Below are 19809 nucleotides of genomic sequence, written 5' to 3' on the forward strand. Positions count from 1 at the left end.
ATACATCAACACTTGCTTCTCTACCTTACACTTTTATGTTATAGAGATTAAACCTCATGAACCAACCTCTCCTAGCTTCATACTTTTCTTCTGCACCTTCCTCACCTTTCTGAGCCTTCATAGAATTGAAGAGAATTAGGGCCTTGCTCAGGAGTAGGCTTTGGCTTAGGGGAATGTTGTGGCTGGTTTGGTCTTCTATCCAGACTACTAAACCTCTCTCCATATCAGCATTAAGGCTGTTTTGCTTTCTTACCTTTCATGTGTTCACTGGAGTCGCATTTTTAATTTCCTTCCAGAACTTTGCCCTTGCATTCACAACTCAGCTAACTGGCTCAAGAAGCCTAGCTTTCAGCCTGTCTTGGCTTTTGACATGGCTTCCTCACTAAGCTTAATCACTTCTAGTTTTTTATTTAAAGTGAGAGATGGGCAACTCTTTCCTCCATTTGAACAGTTAGAGGCCATTGTAGGGTAACTTAGCTGGCCTGATTTCAGTTGGGATGTGCCCAAGGGAATAGGGAGGCCCATGGGAGAGACTGGGGAATGGCTGGTTGGTGGAGCAATCAGAACATGTACCCCTTTTATTAAGTTTGCTGTCCTATCTGGGTGTAGTTTGTGGTTCCCCAAAGCAATTACAATAGCAGTATCAAAGAGTACTGATCACAGATTATCATAACAATTGTAATAATAATGAAAATGTTTCAAATATTGCAAACACTACCAAAATGTGACATAGAGACATGAAGTGAGCAAACACTATTAGAAAAATGGCGCCCAAGACCAGCTCAACACAAGTTGCCACAAACTTTCAATTTCTTAAAAAGCTCAATATCTGCAAAATGCAGTAAAGCGAAGCACAATAAAATGAGGGATGCTTATATATACTGGCAAGTGCAGCTCTTGGTGTGTTTCATGTCTTTTTATGCGTCACACTTTTGTACATCATTCTCTAGGGCTTCCTATTCTTTTCTCTTTTTTTTATGGATTTTATTTATTTATTTGACAGAGAGAGAGAGAGACAGCTAGAGAGGGAACACAAGCAGGGGGAGTGGGAGAGGGAGAACCAGGCTTCCCGCTGAGCAGGGAGCCCGATGCGGGGCTCGATCCCAGGACCCTGGGATCGTGACCTGAGCCGAAGGCAGACGCTTAACAACTGAGCCACCCAGGCGCCCCTAGGGCTTCCTATTCTTGAAGCACTGAGAGGTGGCAGGCAGATTTTTAGTGGGGCTTAGCAATCCCTTCCTTACAAGGCAACTCTCTCAGGAAAGACCATCACAGGCATTCAGACAAGAGGAGACTGAGAAAGGAGGAAGGGCAATAGAGAATGGCAGAATTTAGTGGTTTAAGGTCCCCTGCCTGCTTCATTGGAATCTGCCCAGATGTTCCCTTCCTAATTGCAGTCTCACTTCTTCCTAATCAGTGCCCTTAACTTTAACATAAGAGTCTGTGCAAGGCTGGGAGTTCAGTTTGCATTGTAATTCAGCCACTTGCAGAATGTTGGTATTCAGTGATCTTGGCCCGGTAGCTACAGGAGATAAGGGGTTCTTTTAGGACAGTCATAGAGACTTTGAGGTCCCTTTATGCAGATCCTGCATTTCTTCAGCTTCTTCAGCATATTTAGGAGCAATCAACCCCATTATTCTCACAAAAAAAATGTTCTGTGACAGCAAACACTTGGTCACCCAGAGCCTTTTCCTCTCTAGATACTTAATTATTAGTGTCTAGATTATAATTTACATAACTTTGTCTACTGCGTGCCATGGAATACCACTGTCCCTTTTACCACTGCAGGCAAGGGTCATTAATGCCTTTAAATCTTTAAATCAGAGACTATTCTAGGTGGCATAGAAGCAATTTAGAGAACCTACTTTTAACTTTCTTTTCCTCTGGAACAACATTTGGTGTTGGTTAGGGTTCAGAGAAGCTGAATTATTATGAGTGATATAAGGGATAGATTATAGGAATTAGCTCCTACGTGATCACAGGACGTGGTTAAGCAGTCCATTACTGGTCCTGAAGTCAGCAGTGCCAGCAGTAGGGACAGGAAGATGGAGTGTGAGTGTGGGAGGGTAAAGAAGAGCTGAAACCAATGAGGACAAAGTAGAACCTGTCTGTCTCTCGCTTGCACTCATGTCGGTGTGTCATTGCCTCCAAGGCTCTGACTGCCAGGATGCTGGTGCCCTGCAGAAGGGCTGGTGCGCTTGCCATAGAAAATTACAGAATGTGGCCAACAATTCAGGAAAGCTGAGGAAGCTGTGGGCCAAGCTGCTGCCCCAAAGAGATTCAGCAGGAGCTGGAGGAACTGGCTTCTGCCCGATGCCAAGAAGGTAAATGAGCCCCAACAGCACCTGACATTACACCAGCCATCTGAACGTAAAGCTGCTGCTGTTTCATTTCTGCCTTCCAAGTCTGAAGCAGAGTTCACTTGTGGCCAGTCCTAACCCAGAATCCTGGAAGGAAGTGAATGCTGGTAGTTGGTACAATACAAAGCCACCATAACATCCTATTTTAAGTCATAACCTTGAGGTTTCATTTTATGAAAATTTCAGGCCTTCAAGCTGGATTAATGCAGGCTGATGTTTTAGAAAGCACCAAGGACATCTTTAAAAAATTTTTAGTTTCTATTGTTGTGGTGTCAAAAGTAATCTCACTTTGACTTTAATACTCAGATTGCTTAGAATCATACTTAAGGCTGCTTTATAAATTATTTATGATGGAATTATAATGTCATTTCCAGTAGCACACTTGATTTCTCTTTTAGTTGTTACATCAGCTTGTTTATAATCACCGACTCCTTATCATGCCAACTATATGAACCCAAATATGAGTGTTTTTGTGAAATAATATCTAAGTAGTTAGGGGATTACTTTAAAATGCCTTCCTTTTGTTTCAAAGTCTGGTCACTTTACTTAAATGACTTAGGAGATTGTTGGACCACTGTCCCACAATACAATAAAAGTAATAATGATCATTTATTAAATGCATAACTGTGTGCCAGGTACTATGTTAAGAACTTTCCATATGTTATCTCACTTAATTCTTTAAAACAATACTATGAAAGCTAGATATTACCCAGATGGGGAAATTTTCCAGATGGGGAAATTGAGGCTCGCTTAAGTACTTAGCCTGAGCTAAGAAGAGGACCTAAGATTTAACTCAGGTCGTGTGACTTCAACACATATGCCCTTAACCACCCTGCTCTACTACTATAAGTTTGTCTGTAATTTTAATGGTGAGCAATATCCAAAAATCAGTAGGGAAACCTAAAACTATTTAGTCATTGTATCTTTTTTTTCCTTCCTTGTAGGTCTAACTGAAGAATTGGATTCTGTAACCAATGAACTACATGCAGTAGACATTCAAATTCAGGAACTTCTGGAAAGGCAACAAGAGCTTATTCAGAAAAAGAACATCCTAACAAACCAAATAAAGCAGAATTTAGAGGCTTCTGGTGCTGGGGAAAGCAGTGAATGGGATTCTTCACCTGCTGCTTGGAATAAAGAAGGTTTACTCTGTTTTTCTTTGCTAGTTTTGTTTCTGCTTGTTTCTTCATGTAGGAGTTAAATCATTGTTCCTGGACCAGTGCTTTCCACTGGCTTAGAGGGAAACTGGCCACTCTTTAAGCGGCATGGGAAACCAGTATGCAAACCATTCTTACCCATGTTCTTTTTGAATCAAGCTTTATTATTCAGACTCATTATTTTTTTTCCAAATCTGGTTCTAGCAGCATCAATCAATGCTTGGAAAAAGATTTTTAACTAAATTTTCTAAATTTTAACTAGAAAAAAATTAAACCATTAAGAAAAAAAGGTAGATTCAAACTTCTTGCCAAAGTCTAGTTCATTTTCCTGCCCACCTTTCTTGATTCAAGATCTTGCCAAGCATCATGTTTATCATCGGCTATCACATTATAATGGAATACTATGACTCTCAAATTGCAATGCTTTTATGGGCCTTGCTTTCCAGGGATTCACTTCTAAACAAGATATTTATATAAAAAAATTCCACATAATTGTTAACTTGATGATATTTGAGATTATTTGATCTTCTGAATTCCCTGATCAACATTCAGACTGTTTTTTGAATACCTGTCAAGTACCTTCCTCTTATGTGTAGGTTAATTTTCAACTGGCAAATGTTTTCATTTTTTCTGATGTACTGTTTCTTTTTTTTTTTTTTTTTTAATTTATTTTTTTTGACAGAGACACAGTGAGAGAGGGAACACAAGCAGGTGGAGTGGGAGGGGGAGTGGGAGAGGGAGAAGCAGGCTTCCTGCCGAGCAGAGAGCCTGATTTGGGGCTTGATCCCAGGACCCTGGGATCATGACCTGAGCCGAAGGCAGACGCTTAACGACTGAGCCACCCAGGCACCCCTGATGTACTGTTTCTTATCATATAACATTAAATGTGTTTTTGCTTAGCTTCATGAGCTAAACTAATCCCAAAATTGTTAGTATAAAAGTTAAATTGTTAATAGTATTTAAAGTCATATAAATTCTTACTTGTTTTTCTCTAGTCTAAAAGCAGCCATTCATGTTTGTATCTCATTTATAATCCTAAATAGTTCTAATGTATTAAACTTATTTTTCTCTGTCTAGATTTTCCCTGGTCTGGTAAAGTTAAAGATGTTCTGCAAAATGTCTTTAAACTGCAGACGTTCAGACTGCTTCAACTTGAAACTATTAATGTAACAATGTCTGGAAAGGAGGTATTTCTTGTTATGCCTACGGGAGGTGGAAAGAGCTTATGCTACCAGTTACCAGCATTATGTTCAGATGGTATGTATTAATAAAGATTCATTTAAGTTGAAGAAATGCCATTTCTCTTTTAATTCCTTAAAAAAATCATTTCTAATTATACCTATGTAAAAATCAAGTGCAGTTTTATTTTATCTTTATGTTAATAGACATTTTAAAGGGTTCATTTAAAGAGGGTATGTTAAAGACTTTGAGTGGAATTAGTTCTTTTATCTTGTTCTTAAAACATAATAAAAAAACATGTTGTAGGAGAAAAAGTACCAGAAAACGAATCCATGGGCCTGGATTCTACTCCCAGATCTTTATTGAGTGTCAGCTATGGTGTTAAGCACGGGAGATAACAGTAGTGAGAAAAACGGGCAAAGTTCTAGTTTTCACAGAGCTCACGGTGTAAAGTAGGGCTTTCTCAAACTGTAACATGTGTAAGAATCACTGGTGATGTGATTAACATGCAGATTCTGAGTTTGTGTGGGACCCAAAATCTTGCATGTCTAACAGGCTCCCAGGTGATACCCGTGCTGCTGTTTGGGAACTAGCAAGGGTATAGAGCAGGGGTCAGCAGACTTTCCCTTAGGGAGGCAGTCAGTAAATGGGATAGTTGTGGTCCATATGGTCTCTGTGGCAGCTTCTGAACTCTGCCACTGTAGCATGAAAGCAGCCATAGACAACATGTAAACTAATGGATGTACCTGTGTTCCATTAAAATTTGAATTACCCAAACAAGCAGCTAGTCCTTAGTTTATTGACCCCCATTTAGAGAATATAGGTAATTGTAAGCAATTGCAATAAAGGTTTTGTGATAAAGATTTTAATAGGGAATTAAGTTAGTGCAAAGATCTGGCCTAGGGGCTGTTAGAGAAAGCTGTCCTGCCAACATGACATTTAAGCTAAAAGCTGAAGAATAAGTAGGCAAAGATAGGACAGGGGAGTAAGGAAAAGTGTTCATGCAGGGGAGCACTATTTCTGAGCTCAAAAGTAAGAACGTGCATGGTTGGGAGTATTCAGTAATGTGGAAGAATTTCAGTGTGGCAGGCAGTGAGGGGCAAGACTTGTGGAAAGAATCTTGATAATAAAAACTTCCTTAGATTAGTGGGAAACCAGTGAAGGGTTTTGTATAGATAAGAGACTAGTCAGAATTGTGCTTTAGAAGATAGAAGAATTCTAGAAATAATTAGGAGGTAGATTCAGTAGGACTTGTTTTCATTGGATCAGCAGGGTGGCGGGGGTGGTAAGAGAAGGGATAGTCTAGAATGATGTCCAAATTCTAGGCTGGGACAAATGGTGAAGTTGTTCACTGAAATACGGTACATTTGGAGAAAGAACTGTGGGAATGGAGAGAGAGAGGAGGAGTTGAGGAAGTAGAACTAGTGAATGGGACATTCTTTGGAAAGAATTGTTATGCAGGAAAAAGAGAGGGGGCCCTAAATTAGCTGTCCAGGGTGTTTTAAAGATAAGGGAGACTTGCCCATGTTTAAATATAATGAGAACATACCACTGATGAAGGAGAACGTGAAAACACAGCGGAGACATTATTTGAGATGGCAAATCCCTGCTAAAGTCTGAATCTGAGTATATTTTTTAATTGGTCTGCTCTCTGTCTGAGGTTATTTTAAGGAACAAACTATAGGACATAAGTTAGTGATTCTAATAATGTAGAATAACTTACAGCTGTGCACAATTTCAGTAATAAGAGAAAGGGGATATACTATCAGCATTTCATTCAGTCAGTAAACTGTTCACTGATTTCTACTTGGCATGTATTAACCTGGTACAGTAAGTAGAAGAATACTCATGTCACTGTTATTTGTAATTATACAGGTTGCTGTGTTTTCTTTGGAAAGCTTTGGAATAACTTTTTCCTGGACAGTATTTGACTAGATTTATAATATTTTGCTAATATGACCAATACTGATTGTTAAAATAAGTAAAAATTCAGAATGGTATCTATTTTTATTTTTATAGTATTGAATGAGGGAAGAGATTTCTGTCTAATCTTATATTTGCTTATTTGGCTAATGGTCATTTATATCTATCTCTTCTATTAATTAGAATGAAAAATAGGTAGTATATTGATGTTGTGATGCCCTCAGGTGAGTGGATGAAACTTATTCTAGAGGTAGTGTAAAATTTAAAGTAGACACTTTTTCTCTTTTAGGTTTTACCCTTGTGATTTGCCCATTGATCTCTCTTATGGAAGACCAGTTAATGGTTTTAAAACAATTAGGAATTTCAGCTACCATGTTAAATGCTTCTAGTTCTAAGGTATGCTTCTGCAGCTCTTTTTTTTTTTTTTTTCTTAATTTAAACTCTTCACTGAAGTAGGAGCCTTGGTTACAGCTGAGTTGGTTATAAAATTATAAAGTGATAACCATATGTGGAGTTGCAAACTACTGTTGATGGGCCAGTGTTAGCCCACTGCCTATTTTTATATGGTGTGTGAGCTAAGAATGGTGTGTGTGTGTATTTTTTTTTAATTTTCAGATTTTTATTTAAATTCTAGTTAGTTAACATACAGTGCAATATTGGTTTCAGGAGTAGAATTCAGTGGTTCATCACTTATATACAACACCCAGTCTTCATCATAACAAATGCTCTCCTTAATCGCCATCACCCATCTAGCGCATCCCCCACCCACCTCCCTCCATCAACCCTCAGTTTGTCAACCCTCAGTTTGTTCTTTTTTTTTTTTTTTTTTTTTTAAAGATTTATTTATTTGTTTTAGTGAATGCAAGCAGGGGGAGGGGCAGAGGGAGGGAGAGAGAGAATGCCCAAACAGACTCCCTGCTGAGCACAGAGCTTGATGCGGAGCTCGATCCCACAACCCAGAGACCATGAACTGAGTGGAAACCAAGGGTCGGATGCTAAACCAACTGAGCCACCCAGTCACCCGTTTTGTTTCTTAGATTCCACATATGAGTGGAATCATATGGTATTTGTCTTTCTCTGATTGACTTATTTCACTTAGCGTAGCACACTCTAGCTCTATCCACAACCTTGCAAATGGCAAGATTTCATTCTTTTTGATGGCTGAGTAATATTCCATTATAAATATATGTATACACACACACATACATACACTCACATCCCACATCTTCTTAATCCATTCATCAGTCGATGGATATTTGGTCTCTTTCCATAGTTTGGCTATTGTTGATAATGCTGCTATAAACATCAGGGTGCATGTACCCCTTCAAATCTGTATTATCCTTTGGGTAAGTACCTAGTAGCGCAATTGCTGGATTGTAGGGTAGTTCTGTTTTTAACTTTTTGAAGAAACCGCATGCTGTTTTCCAGAGTGGCTGCATCAGTTTACATTCCCACCAACAGTGCAAGAGGACTCCCCTTTCTCCACATCCTCACCAACACCTGTTGTTTTTTATGTTATTAATTTTAGCCGTTCTGACAGGTGTGAAGTGGTATCTCATCATGGTTTTGATTTGTATTTCCCTGATGTTGAGTGATGTTGAGCATCTTTCCATGTGTCCGTTAGCCATCTGGATGTCTTCTTTGAAAAAATGTCTGTTCATGTCTACTGCCCATTTCTTAACCAGATTTTTGGGTATTGAGCTTGGTAAGTTCTTTATAAATTTGGGTACTAACCCTTTATCAGATATATCATTTGCAGATATCATCTCCCATTCCGTAGGCTGCCTTTTAGTTTTGTTGGTTGTTTCCTTTGCTGTGCAGAAGGTTTTTATCCTGATGAAGTCCCAATAGTTCATTTTTCCTTTTGTTTCCCTTGCCTGTGGTGATGTGTCTAGGAAGAAGTTGCTATGGCTGATGTCAAAGACATTGCTGCCTATGTTCTCCTCTAGGATTTTGATGGTTTCCTACTCACAGTTAGGTCATTCATCCCTTCTGAATTTATTTTTGTGTATGGTGTAAGGAAGTGGTCCAGTTTCATTCTTCTGCATGTTGCTGTCCAGTTTTCCCAACACCATTTGTTGAAGAGACTCTCTTTTCTCCATTGGATATTCTTTCCTGCTTTGTCGAAGATTAGTTGACCATAGATCTGTGAGTCCATTTCTGGGTTTTCTGTTCTGTTTCATTGATCTATGTGTCTTTTTTTTGTGCCAGTACCATTCTGTCTTGATGACTACAGCTTTGTAATATAACTTGAAATCCGGAATCATGATGCCTCCAGCTTTGGTTTTCTTTTTCAGGGTTGGTTAGCTCTTTGGGGTTTTTTGTGGTTCCATACAAATTTTAAGATTGTTTGTTCTAGCTCTGGGAAAAATGCTGGTGGTATTTTGGTAAGGATTGCATTAAATATGTAGATTGCTTTGGGCAGGGTAGTATAGACATTTTAACAATTTTCTTCCAATCCGTGAACATGGAATGTTTTTCCATTTCTTTGTGTCCTCTTCAGTTTCTTTTATAAGTCTTACATAGTTTTCAGAGTACAGATCCTTTACCTCTTTGGTTAGGTTTATTCCTAGGTATCTTATGGTTTTTGGTGCAATTGTAAATGGGATTGATTCCTTGATTTCTTTTTCTGTTGTTTCATTATTGGTGTATGGAAATGGAACGGATTTCTCTACATTGCTTTTATATCCTGTGACTTTGCTGAATTCTTGTATTAGTTCTAGCAATTTTTTGGTGGAGTCTTTTGGGTTTTCTACATGGAGTATCATGTCGTTTGCGCATAGTAAAAGTTTGACTTCTTCCTTGCCGATTTGGATGCCTTTTATTTCTTTTTCTTGCCTGATTGCTGAGGCTGGGACTTCTCTTACTATGCTAAATAGTAATGCTGAGAGTGGATATCCCTATATTGATCCTGACTGTAGGGGAAAGCTCCCAGCTTTTCCCCACTGAGGATATTAGCTGTGGGTCTTTCTTATATGGCCTTTATGATGGTGAGGTATGTTCCATCTATCCCTACTTTATTGAGGGTTTTTATCAAGAATGGATGCTATATTTTGTCACATGCTTTTTCTGCATCTATTGAGAGGATGATATGGTTCTTACGCTTTCTTCTATTAATGTGGTGTATCACGTTGATTGATTTGCGAATATTGAACCACCCCTGCAACCCAGGAATAAATCCTACTTGATCATGGTGAGTAATTCTTTTAATGCACCATTGGATTCAGTTGCTAGTATCTTGTTGAGAATTTTTGCATCCTTGTTCAGGGATGTTGGTCTGTAATTCTGCTTTTTAGTGGAGTCTTTGGTTTTGGAATCAAGGTCATACCGGCCTTGTAGAATGAGTTTGGAAGTTTTCCTTCCATTTCTGTTTTTGGAATAATATGAGAAGAATAGGTACTAACTTTTCTTTAAATGTCTGGTAGAATTCCCTTGGGAAGCCATCTGGCCTTAGACTTTTGTTTGTTGGGAAATATTTGATTACTGATTCAGTTTCTTTGCTGGTTATGGGTCTGTTCAAGTTTTCTGTTTCTTCCTGTTTCAGCTTTCGTAGTTTGTATGTTTCTAGGAATTTGTCCATTTCTTCCAGATTGCCCCGTTTGTTGGCCTATAATTTTTCATAAATTCTCTTATAATTGTGTTTCTGTGGTGTTGGTTGTGATCTCTCCTCTTTCATTTGTGATTTTATTTTGGGTCTTTTCTCTTTTCTTTTTGATAAGTCTGGCTAGGGGTTTATCAATTTTATTAATTTTTTCAAAGAACTGGCTCTTGGTTTTGTTGAACTGTTCTGTTTGTCATGTTTTCATTTTCATTTGCTTCCATGTACTTTTTAATTTTGTCTTAAATTTCCTGCTTGAAAATTCATTCTTTAGTAGGATGTTCTTTAACTTCCATGTATTTGTGGTCTTTCCAAATTTTTTCTTGCTGTTGACTTCAAGTTTCAGAGTGTTGTGATCTGAAAATCTGCATGGTATGATCTCAGTCTTTTTGTATTTGTTGAGGGCTGATTTTGACCCAGTATGTGGTCTATTATGGAGAATGTTCCATGTGCACTTGAAAAGAATGTGTATTCTGCTTTAGGATGAAGTGTTCTGAATATATCTGTTAAGTCCATCTGATCCTGTGTGTCATTCAAAGCCATTGTTTCCTTGTTGATTTTCTGCTTAGATGATCTGTCTTTTGCTGTAGGTGTCCTCTACTATTATTGTATTATTGTCAATGAATTTCTTTATGTTTGTTATTAATTGATTCATATATTTGGGTGCTCCCAAGTTGGGGGCATATTTAAAATTGTTAGATATTCTTGATGGATAGACTCCTTAATTATGATATTAGTGCCCTTCTTCATCTCTTGTTATAGTCTTTGGTTTAAAATCTAGTTTGTTTGATATAAGTATGGCTAATTTGGCTTTCTTTTGACGTCCATTAGTATGTTAGGCATTTCTCCATTCCCTCTCTTTCAATAGGCAGGTGTCTTTAGGTTTAAAATGAGTCTCTTGTAGGCAGTGTATAGATGGGTCTTGTTGTTTTATCCATTCTGATACCCTGTGTCTTTTGATTGGAGCATTTAGTCTATTTACATTCAGAGTGATTATTGAAAGATATGAATTTAGTGCCATTGTGTTACCTGTAAAGTTGGTGGTTCTGGTGGTGTTCTCTGTTCCTTTCTAGTCTTTGCTGCTTGGTATTTATAAAAGTATATATACACTTTGAAGATTTATTTATTTCAGAGAGAGAAAGTGCATGTGGGCGCAGGCAGAGGAGCAGAGGGAGAGGGAGATGGGGAGCACAGTCCCCACTGAGCGTGGAACCTGACACAGGGCTCGATCCCACAATCCTGAGATCACGATCTGAGCTAAAACTAAGAGTCAGACACTCAACCAACTGAGCCACCCAGGCACCTCTTGATTTTTATATTTTTGAATGTTAAAAAAAATGAAAAGAATGAGAGTACTTTGTGAAGTGTGAAAATTATATGAAATTTAGATTTCAGTGTCCATAAAGTTTTATTGGAACACAACCATGCTTATTCATTTACACATTGTCTACCACTGTTTCACACAATAATGGCAGAATAGTTGTGATATTGTATGGCCCACAAAACCTAATATTTACTACCTGGCACTTTACAGCAAACATTAGCTGACCTGTTTTATATTTTCTGTTAGAAAATAGTAAGCAAGAATTTCTAATTATGGGATATAATTAAATACAAACGGTGCATTACTAGCAAGGTACCCTTTCCCTGTGGAATTTCGTCTGTTTGGGAATGGACTCTTACCTTCATCTGTTGAATAAGCATTTCTCACCTATTCTTTTTTACAAAGGATATTACTGAAATTTTCAAAAGATAGAAAAGTAGAATCATAATACAACTGCCAAGTACCCATTAGCCACCTTTAACAGTTATCAGCATATGACCAATTTTTTTTTCATTTGTATACCTGGAGTTTACCCCCCCTCCTCCCCCTTGGTTTGTTTGTTTCTTTCTTTCTTTCTCTCCCTCCCTCCCCCCCTTCCTCCCTCCCTTCCTTCCTTCCTTCCTTCCTTTCTTTCTTTCCTTTCTTTCCCAGACATTATATCATTTCAATTGTAACTCCTTCAGTATATATGAGAAAGATATAATTATAATGACATCATCACACCTAAAAAATTTAGTGTTGATTCATTAACATCATCAAGTAAAAATATTCTCATCAAATTTTTTTTTTAAATCATGTTCCAGAATAGATTGATGGAGTATGTTGTATTTTATTGATTTTTCTGTAGGTTCCCCTTATTTCTTGTTTGTTTCCCATGCAAATTTAAATTATTTGTTGAAGAAATCAGGGTCTTTGTCTTGTAGTTCACTACATTTTGGTTTTCTGATTATCTCTTTGTGATGTTCAATTTGTTTTTTTTAAGTATCATTATAAACTTACGGACATTTAACATATTTGATAGATCTTAATCCATATTATTCTTTATTATGCTGAAATAGTCCTGTCTTTGGGCAGTGATCCCCTCTTCAGGTTGGCTCCTGAATCTTTTTTCTTCACCCCATAGTTTTTGACTCCTTGCTTGCTTTTATGAGAAGTTACTCCATGCTCATTTTGCATATTTCCTTCCAGACCTGGTGTCAGCCATATCTCCAGGTAGCCGTGGTTCCTTTAGTTTTTCCCATCTATTTCTGTTTTATTTAAACTCTCATGTCCGAACTACTGTCTCATTCAACAAAATGAATGTGGAGAACATTGCTTTCTACTACTGTATGTCCTTAACCCTGAAAAAGAGAGTAATAATAATAGAAAGCAGCTAGAAGTTGCAGATAACTAGAGGTTCATGCCACATCACTGCTATTTGAAAAATTGGAGAGAAAAAAAGAGAGAAAGGGTGGGTCAAAGTCAAGTCCAGTTTTCTGTTTGCTTTCACTAGCAGTTCATAGGCTGTGAATACAACTTTCCTTAACCTTGCTTCTCCACTTACTCTGCCAGAAGTCATGGAGAGTCAGGGATTTTTTTTTTTTTAAGATTTTATTTATTTATTTATTTGATAGAGCAGGAGTTGGGGGGGGGAGGGGCAGATGGAGAGGGACAAGCAGACTCCGCACTGAGCGCAGAGCCGACCCGGGGCTTGATCCCATGACCCTGAGATCGTGACCCGAGCTGAAATCAAGAGTCTGACACCCAATCCACTGAGCCACAGGTGCCCCAGAGTGTTTTCATTTTTATTTTTTGTTCTGTTTTTTTGTCAAATGAGATCATTCTTTTATCAGCATTTGGATACAAGTAAACATGTAAAATGCTATTTACAGCTGCCCTGAAGTTCAGTACTGGGACATAGGCTGTTTTAATGAACTCATCAACATCTGCTAAAACAGTCCAAGGCTGTTGTCTGAGTAACTTTGAGTTTGAGTAATGAGCATCTTCATTTACTGCTTAGTATCCCAGTCTACTAGCTTAGTTCCATCATTGTGTCTGTTTTTGCTTTCAATAGGAGCATGTGAAATGGGTTCATGCTGAAATGGTAAATAAAAACTCCAAGCTAAAGCTAATTTATGTGACCCCAGAGAAAATCGCAAAAAGCAAAATGTTCATGTCGAGACTAGAGAAAGCCTATGAAGCCAGGAGATTTACCCGGATTGCTGTGGATGAAGTTCATTGCTGTAGCCACTGGGGACATGATTTCAGACCCGGTATGTATGATGTATCTAGAACACTCCTTGATACTAGGGACTATTTTCTTACTCACTTACATGATGGAAATCCCTGCTTCCATTAAAATTATTTCCTCAGCCAGTTATTACTCATTTTCTCTTGCCTTAATATAAGGAGAACCAAGAGGCAGAGTCTTCAATGTCTTTACTACCCTCCAGGGTAGCGCTTAGTCTGATTGCCTTTATCCCTTAAAATGCATGTTTCTCAGCAACATGATTCTCTCCCACCTTTAGCCATAAAGGTTTACTGGCACCAGGTTCTCCCTCACATCCATTGGGGAATTCGTATCTGCTTTGGAGCTGTCTTCTTTAGTCGTCAGTCAGGGTCTCTGGCATCCACTTCCAGGTCTATACCTAACTATCACCACTGGGTTACAGTGCTGTGGGGTATTTTAGTAACCCCGTTCTTTACTCCTCCAACCTAATCCTGCAGTCAGAGGCGGAAGCAGATCACCCCAGACTTGCTCTGTGCAAAACCACCTTAAATTTAAGAAATCCTGCTCATGATTTCAACCACAGTTCTTCTTGAACCTGCTTTCACACACATATGGACCCCTAGGGTCCCCTTTAATCCCTCCGTGTATTTGTCCACGGCTCTAAATGCCACCTGATGGTCACTCTCTCCTCCTTCCAGACTCTGCTGTTGCCACTTCTGTTTCTCGTGGATTGCTTGGCATTTTACCTGCCTCAGGCTCTGTGCCAGACTGAGCTGCTGGACCGCTCCCGGCTTCTGCTTCCCCCATTCATGCTGTTTCAGTACTAAATGCTGCCGGGAAAAAATTGCACAGCTGCATTCATTTCCACCTCAGGTCACTGTCATCAGACCCTGCTGTGCTTTTACTTGTTCCTGATGCGTCTCCTGTAAGCATTTCTCCCAGCAAGCTTTTCGTGCCTTTAACTTCCCTTTAGGTCCTACCTCCTACTTAGTGGACGCCTCCTGGTCCCCAGGAAATAGGTGCCAGCAGGTCTGGAGGTCTCCTCTTTCTCTTTCCGTACATTAGTAATCTTGTTTTCTCTTCTTAAGGTAAAAGAGACCATTTCTTGTAAGGGTTACCATGACTCCTCCCACTTCATCCTCTCCTGCCTTCTTAAGATCTCGCTCTGTCAAAGGCTTCACTCCTGCATTGTTTTTTAAAATTTTTTAAATTTAAAAATTTTTTTTAAAAAAGATTGATTGATTTATTGAGAGAGAAAGAGTGAGAGAGAGAGAAAACACAAGTGGGGGGAGGGGCAGAGGGAGAAGCAGGCTCTCCGCTGAGCAGGGAGCCCGATGGGGGCTCGATCCCAGGACCCTGGGATCATGACCTGAGCCGAAGGCAGACGCTTAACTGACTGAGCCTCCCAGGCACCCCATCTTTTTTTTTTTTTTAAGATTTTATTTATTTATTTAACTTGAGAGAGGGAGAGAGTGAGTGAGCAAGTGAGTGGGAGGGGGAGGAGCAGAGGGAGAAGGAAAAGCCAACTCTGCCCTGAGCCCGGAGTGCGTCACTGAGCTCCATCTCACAACCTGAGATCATGACCTGAGCCGAAATCAAGAGTCAGACACTCAACTGAGCCCCCAGGTGTCACTCCTGAATCTTAAGACTCTCTAAAAACAAAGAAACTGAAATAGCCTTCGACCTCTCCCACCCCTTTATGGTGTTGTCCTATTTCTGCTCTTCCTTTCGCCTCATCCTCTAAACTCACCATCTGTTTCTCACCTTCCTTCCTTTCTGAATTCACTGAGTCACTTCTGCCTCACAGGTGACCGTGGCCCCCCACTCCTCACTGGCTTAATCCAGGGGGCTCGTCTGCATTCCTCTTCCCGATTAACTTCCGGAGCAGGAGGAGCGTTTCCTGGTTCACCTGTCTCCTTGCCCCTTGCCCCTTGCCCCCGTGGTTCCTGTGGTTACTGTGACAGAGGCTTTGACATGGTTCCTCTGCATTCTCACTGCCTTTGTTGTCCTTCCTTTGCTGCCACCCTGAATGTTAGTGTTCCCTGTGGTTCTGATCTCTTCTCACCTTTTCTTACACTTCCCCAGACATGGTGGACTCGTGGCCTGAAGACACACAGTTCTCTACCTTCAGAATTATTGGGGGCACAGTTATTTTTTTTAATTTTGATTTAAATGCCTTAGGCAGTATATATATATTGTCCTTTAAACTGGAGACCCCACCATGTTAATCAGACTACTCCAAAGAGTTGTTATCTGTAGCTACTGAAAACACCAGGTTTCTCACCTTTGCCCTGTTTTTCCAGCCTCGGTGGTCTGATCACTTCGGATGAGAACCCTTGCTTGTGTGTTACCATCACTTGCATTGTCTCTGCAGATAAGCTGCCACCTGTCATCAGTTGTTCCCGTATCTAGTCCTCTTCCTCTTCAGCTGCAGATTTATGTTCCTAATTGTTTATTGGAAATGTGTACCCATTTTTTTTATTATTATGTTAATCACCATACATTACATCATTAGTTTTTGATGTAGTGTTCCATGACTCATTGCGTATAACATCCAGTGCTCCATTCAATACGTTCGCTCTTTAATACCCATCATCAGGCTAACCCGTCCCCCCAATCCCCTCCTCCCTAGAACCCTCAGTTTCTCAGAGTCCATAGTCTCTCATGGTTCGTCTCCCCCTCCAATTTCCCCCCCTTCATTCTTCCCTTCCTACCCATTTTTTAAAAATGTTTAATTGAGATATAATTGACATACAACCTTGTATTAGTCTTAGTTGTATAAGATAGTTGTATAACTAAAAGTTTGTACCTTTTGACCCCCTTCACCCATTTTGCCCACCCCCATCCCTCACCTCTGGCAACCACCAGTGTGTTCTCTGTATCTTTGAGGTGGTTTTTTTTTAAAGATTCCACATATAAGTGATATCATATTAGTGTTTGTCTTTCTCTTACTTACATCACTTAGCATAATGCTCTCAGGGTTCATCCATGTTGTTGCAAGTAGCAGAATTTCCTTATTTTTTTTTTTAAAGATTTTATTTATTTATTTGAGAGAGAGAATGAGAGAGAGCACATGAGAGGGGGGAGGGTCAGAGGGAGAAGCAGACTCCCTGCCGAGCAGGGAGCCCGATGCGGGACTCGATCCAGGGACTCCAGGATCATGACCTGAGCCAAAGGCAGTCGCTTAACCAACTGAGCCACCCAGGCGCCCTCCTTATTTTTTAAGGCCAAATAGTATTGCATTGTGTGTCTATGTATATATACATACTGTATTTTCTTTATTCACGTGTCAGTGCACGCTTAGATTATTTCCATGTGTTGGCTATTATGCGTAATGCTCCAGTGAATATAGAGGTGTAGATATCTTTTCAAGATAGTGGTTTTGTTTCCTTTGGATAAATACCCACAAGTGGAATTTTTGGGTCATATGGTAATTTTATTTTTAAATTTTTGAGGAACCTCCACACTTTTTTTTTCCTTTTTTAAACATTTATTTATTTTAGAGAGAGAGTGTGCACGCTTAGAGTAGTGGAGGGAGGGGCAGAGAGAAGCAGACTCCCTGCTGAGCACGGAGCCCATCGTGGGGCTTGATCTCCTGACTCTGAGATCATGACCTGAGCCAAAATCATGAGTCAGATGCTTCACCGACTGAGCCACCCAGTTGCCCCCGATACTGTCTTCCATAGTGGCTATACCAATTTACATTGCTACCAACAGTGCACCAGGGCTCTCTTTTCTCCCACACTTTGTTATTTCTTATATTTTTGATGATAGCCATCCTAACAAGTGTGAAGTGATATTTTTTTGTGGTTTTGATTTGCATTTCACTGATGATCAGTGATGCTGAAGACCTTTTCAGGTACCTATTGGCTATTTCTATGTCTTCTCTAGAAAAATGTCTATCCAGATCTTCTGCTTATTTTTCAATCAGATTTTTGGGGTTTTTTTCTGCTGTTGAGTCGAATGAGTTCTTTGTATAGTTTTTATGTTAACCTTTTATCATATAGTTGCAAATATTTTCTCCTAGTCTATAGGTTTCTTTTTCGTTATGTTGATAAGGAAATTCTGCTACTTGCAACAACATGGATGAACCCTGAGAGCTGTACAAAAGCGTTTTATAGTTTTATGTAGTCCTGCTTACACATTTTTGCTTTTGTTTCCTTTGCTTTTTTGATGTCAGATTCAGTAAATTGTTGCCAAGTCAGTGTCTGGAGCTTATTCTCTATTTTTTTTCTGGTAGTGTTACGTTTTCAAGTGTTATGTTCAAGACTAATCCATTTTGAGTTGAGTTGTATATGGTATAAGGTTTCAGTTTCATTTCTTTTGCATGTGGCTCTCTAGTTTTCCCAATACCATTTATTGAGGAGTCTGTTGCTTCTCCATTGTATATTCTTGATGCCTTTGCCATAAATTAATTGACCGTATATGTGTGGGTTTATTTTTGGGTTCTTTATTCTGTTTTGTTGATCCATGTTTGTGTTTTAATGCTAATACCATGCCATTTTGATTACTGTAACTTTGTGATATGGTTCGAAATCAGGAAGTTTGGTGCCTCCAGCTTTGTTCTTCTTTCTTAGGATTGCCTTGGCTATTGGGGTCCTTTCGTGGTTCCATACAAATTTTAGGTTTGTTTCTAGTTCTGTGAAAAATGCCCTGGACTCTTGGTAGGGATTGCATTGAATCTGTTGATTGCTCTGGGTATATGGATATTTTAACAGTGTTAAATCTTCTAGTTCATAGACACAGAATATCTTTCCATTTATTTGTGTTATTTTCAATTTCTTGTATCAGTGTCTTACAGTTTTCAAGTGTATAGGTCTTTTATTTCCTTGGTTACGTTTATCCTTTGGCATTTTATTCTTCTTGATGCAATTATAAATGGAATTATTTTCTTAATTTCTCTTTCTAATAGTCTGTTATTAGTATATAGAAACACAACAGGGGCACCTGGGTGGCTCAGTTGGTTAAGCGTCTGCCTTTGGCTCAGGTCATGATCCCAGGGTCCTGGGATTGAGCCCCACGTCAGGCTCCCTGCTCAGTGGAGAGCCTGCTTCTCCTTCCTCTTCTGCCACTCCCCCTGCTTGTACTCTCTCTCTCTCTGTGTCAAATAAATAATCTTTAAAAAAAAAAAAAGAAAGAAACACAACTGATTTTTGTGTATTCATTTTGTGTTCTACAAATTTTCTATATCTAATTGCATGTCATCTGCAAATAGTGACAGTTCAACTTATTCTGTTTCAATTTGGATGCCTTTTATTTTTCTTGCCCAATTTCTCTGGCTAGGACTTCCAGTACTATGTTGAATAAGAGTAGTGAGAGTGCGCATGCTTGTCTTTTTGCTAAACAGGAAGACAAGGTTGGAAGTAATAAGCTTGAGAGGAGGGTCTTTGTGGAGCTGAAACTCTGACCTCTAAGGAGGCACAGCTCCCTGGTGCTGGTGTCTCTTAGAGGAGGCAGAGGTGGCGGGGGGGGACCTGTGATGAAGCAGGTTCTCCAAAGCTTGGAAAAACAGCCAACTGTATTCAGCTGCTCCTATGAAGACATAATGTTGCTATAGGGATGAAGACACCTTCTGGGGTGATGTTCTTGAGAACACAAGTAAACCTACAGGAAGCAAAAAGGAAGGAACAAGACCCTTCTTCCTCCCCCAGCCTCATACTCTGTCCTTCTAGGGCCAGCTGGCAAAGCAGATATGGAGTGTGCAGATTGCCTGCTCCAGCACCGCAGAGCAGGTTATAAAAGGGTGGAGTTGGAGCTGAGAACGAATAATGTAATAGTGGCACATCATGCTTGGTTCATCCTACCTCTGCAGATCCAGTCCATCACCAAGTCCTGTCAATTCTACCTCTGAACTGAATCTCAAGTTTGTCCACTTCTCTTTGTCAGTACTGCTGTCTCTTAGGTCCACTTGGGTTCCTTTCCACTGGCCTACTACAATGTCTCCCTCACTAGTCTGTGATTCCAGTCTTACTCTTTTATAGTTCATTCCCCACACAGTAACCAAAGTGGTCTTTTCTACATATAAATCAAACCCTGTACTTCCCTTCCTAAACTACCTG

The 19809-nt window shown here is 39.5% G+C and overlaps 1 protein-coding gene across 1 annotated transcript in view; it reads left to right on the forward strand.

Moving 5' to 3' along the window:
- Positions 1–19809, forward strand: part of RECQL (RecQ like helicase) — a 53027-nt gene that overhangs the window by 18165 nt on the left and 15053 nt on the right. Inside the window, exons 3-6 of the mRNA XM_021690510.2 lie at positions 3305–3502; positions 4595–4774; positions 6909–7015; positions 13595–13793. Coding sequence (XP_021546185.1) covers positions 3305–3502; positions 4595–4774; positions 6909–7015; positions 13595–13793 — 684 coding nt within the window. The remainder of the gene's footprint in view (positions 1–3304; positions 3503–4594; positions 4775–6908; positions 7016–13594; positions 13794–19809) is intronic.

The sequence above is a fragment of the Neomonachus schauinslandi genome, chromosome 5, assembly GCF_002201575.2.
Source record: "Neomonachus schauinslandi chromosome 5, ASM220157v2, whole genome shotgun sequence".
Classification (NCBI taxonomy): domain Eukaryota; kingdom Metazoa; phylum Chordata; class Mammalia; order Carnivora; family Phocidae; genus Neomonachus; species Neomonachus schauinslandi.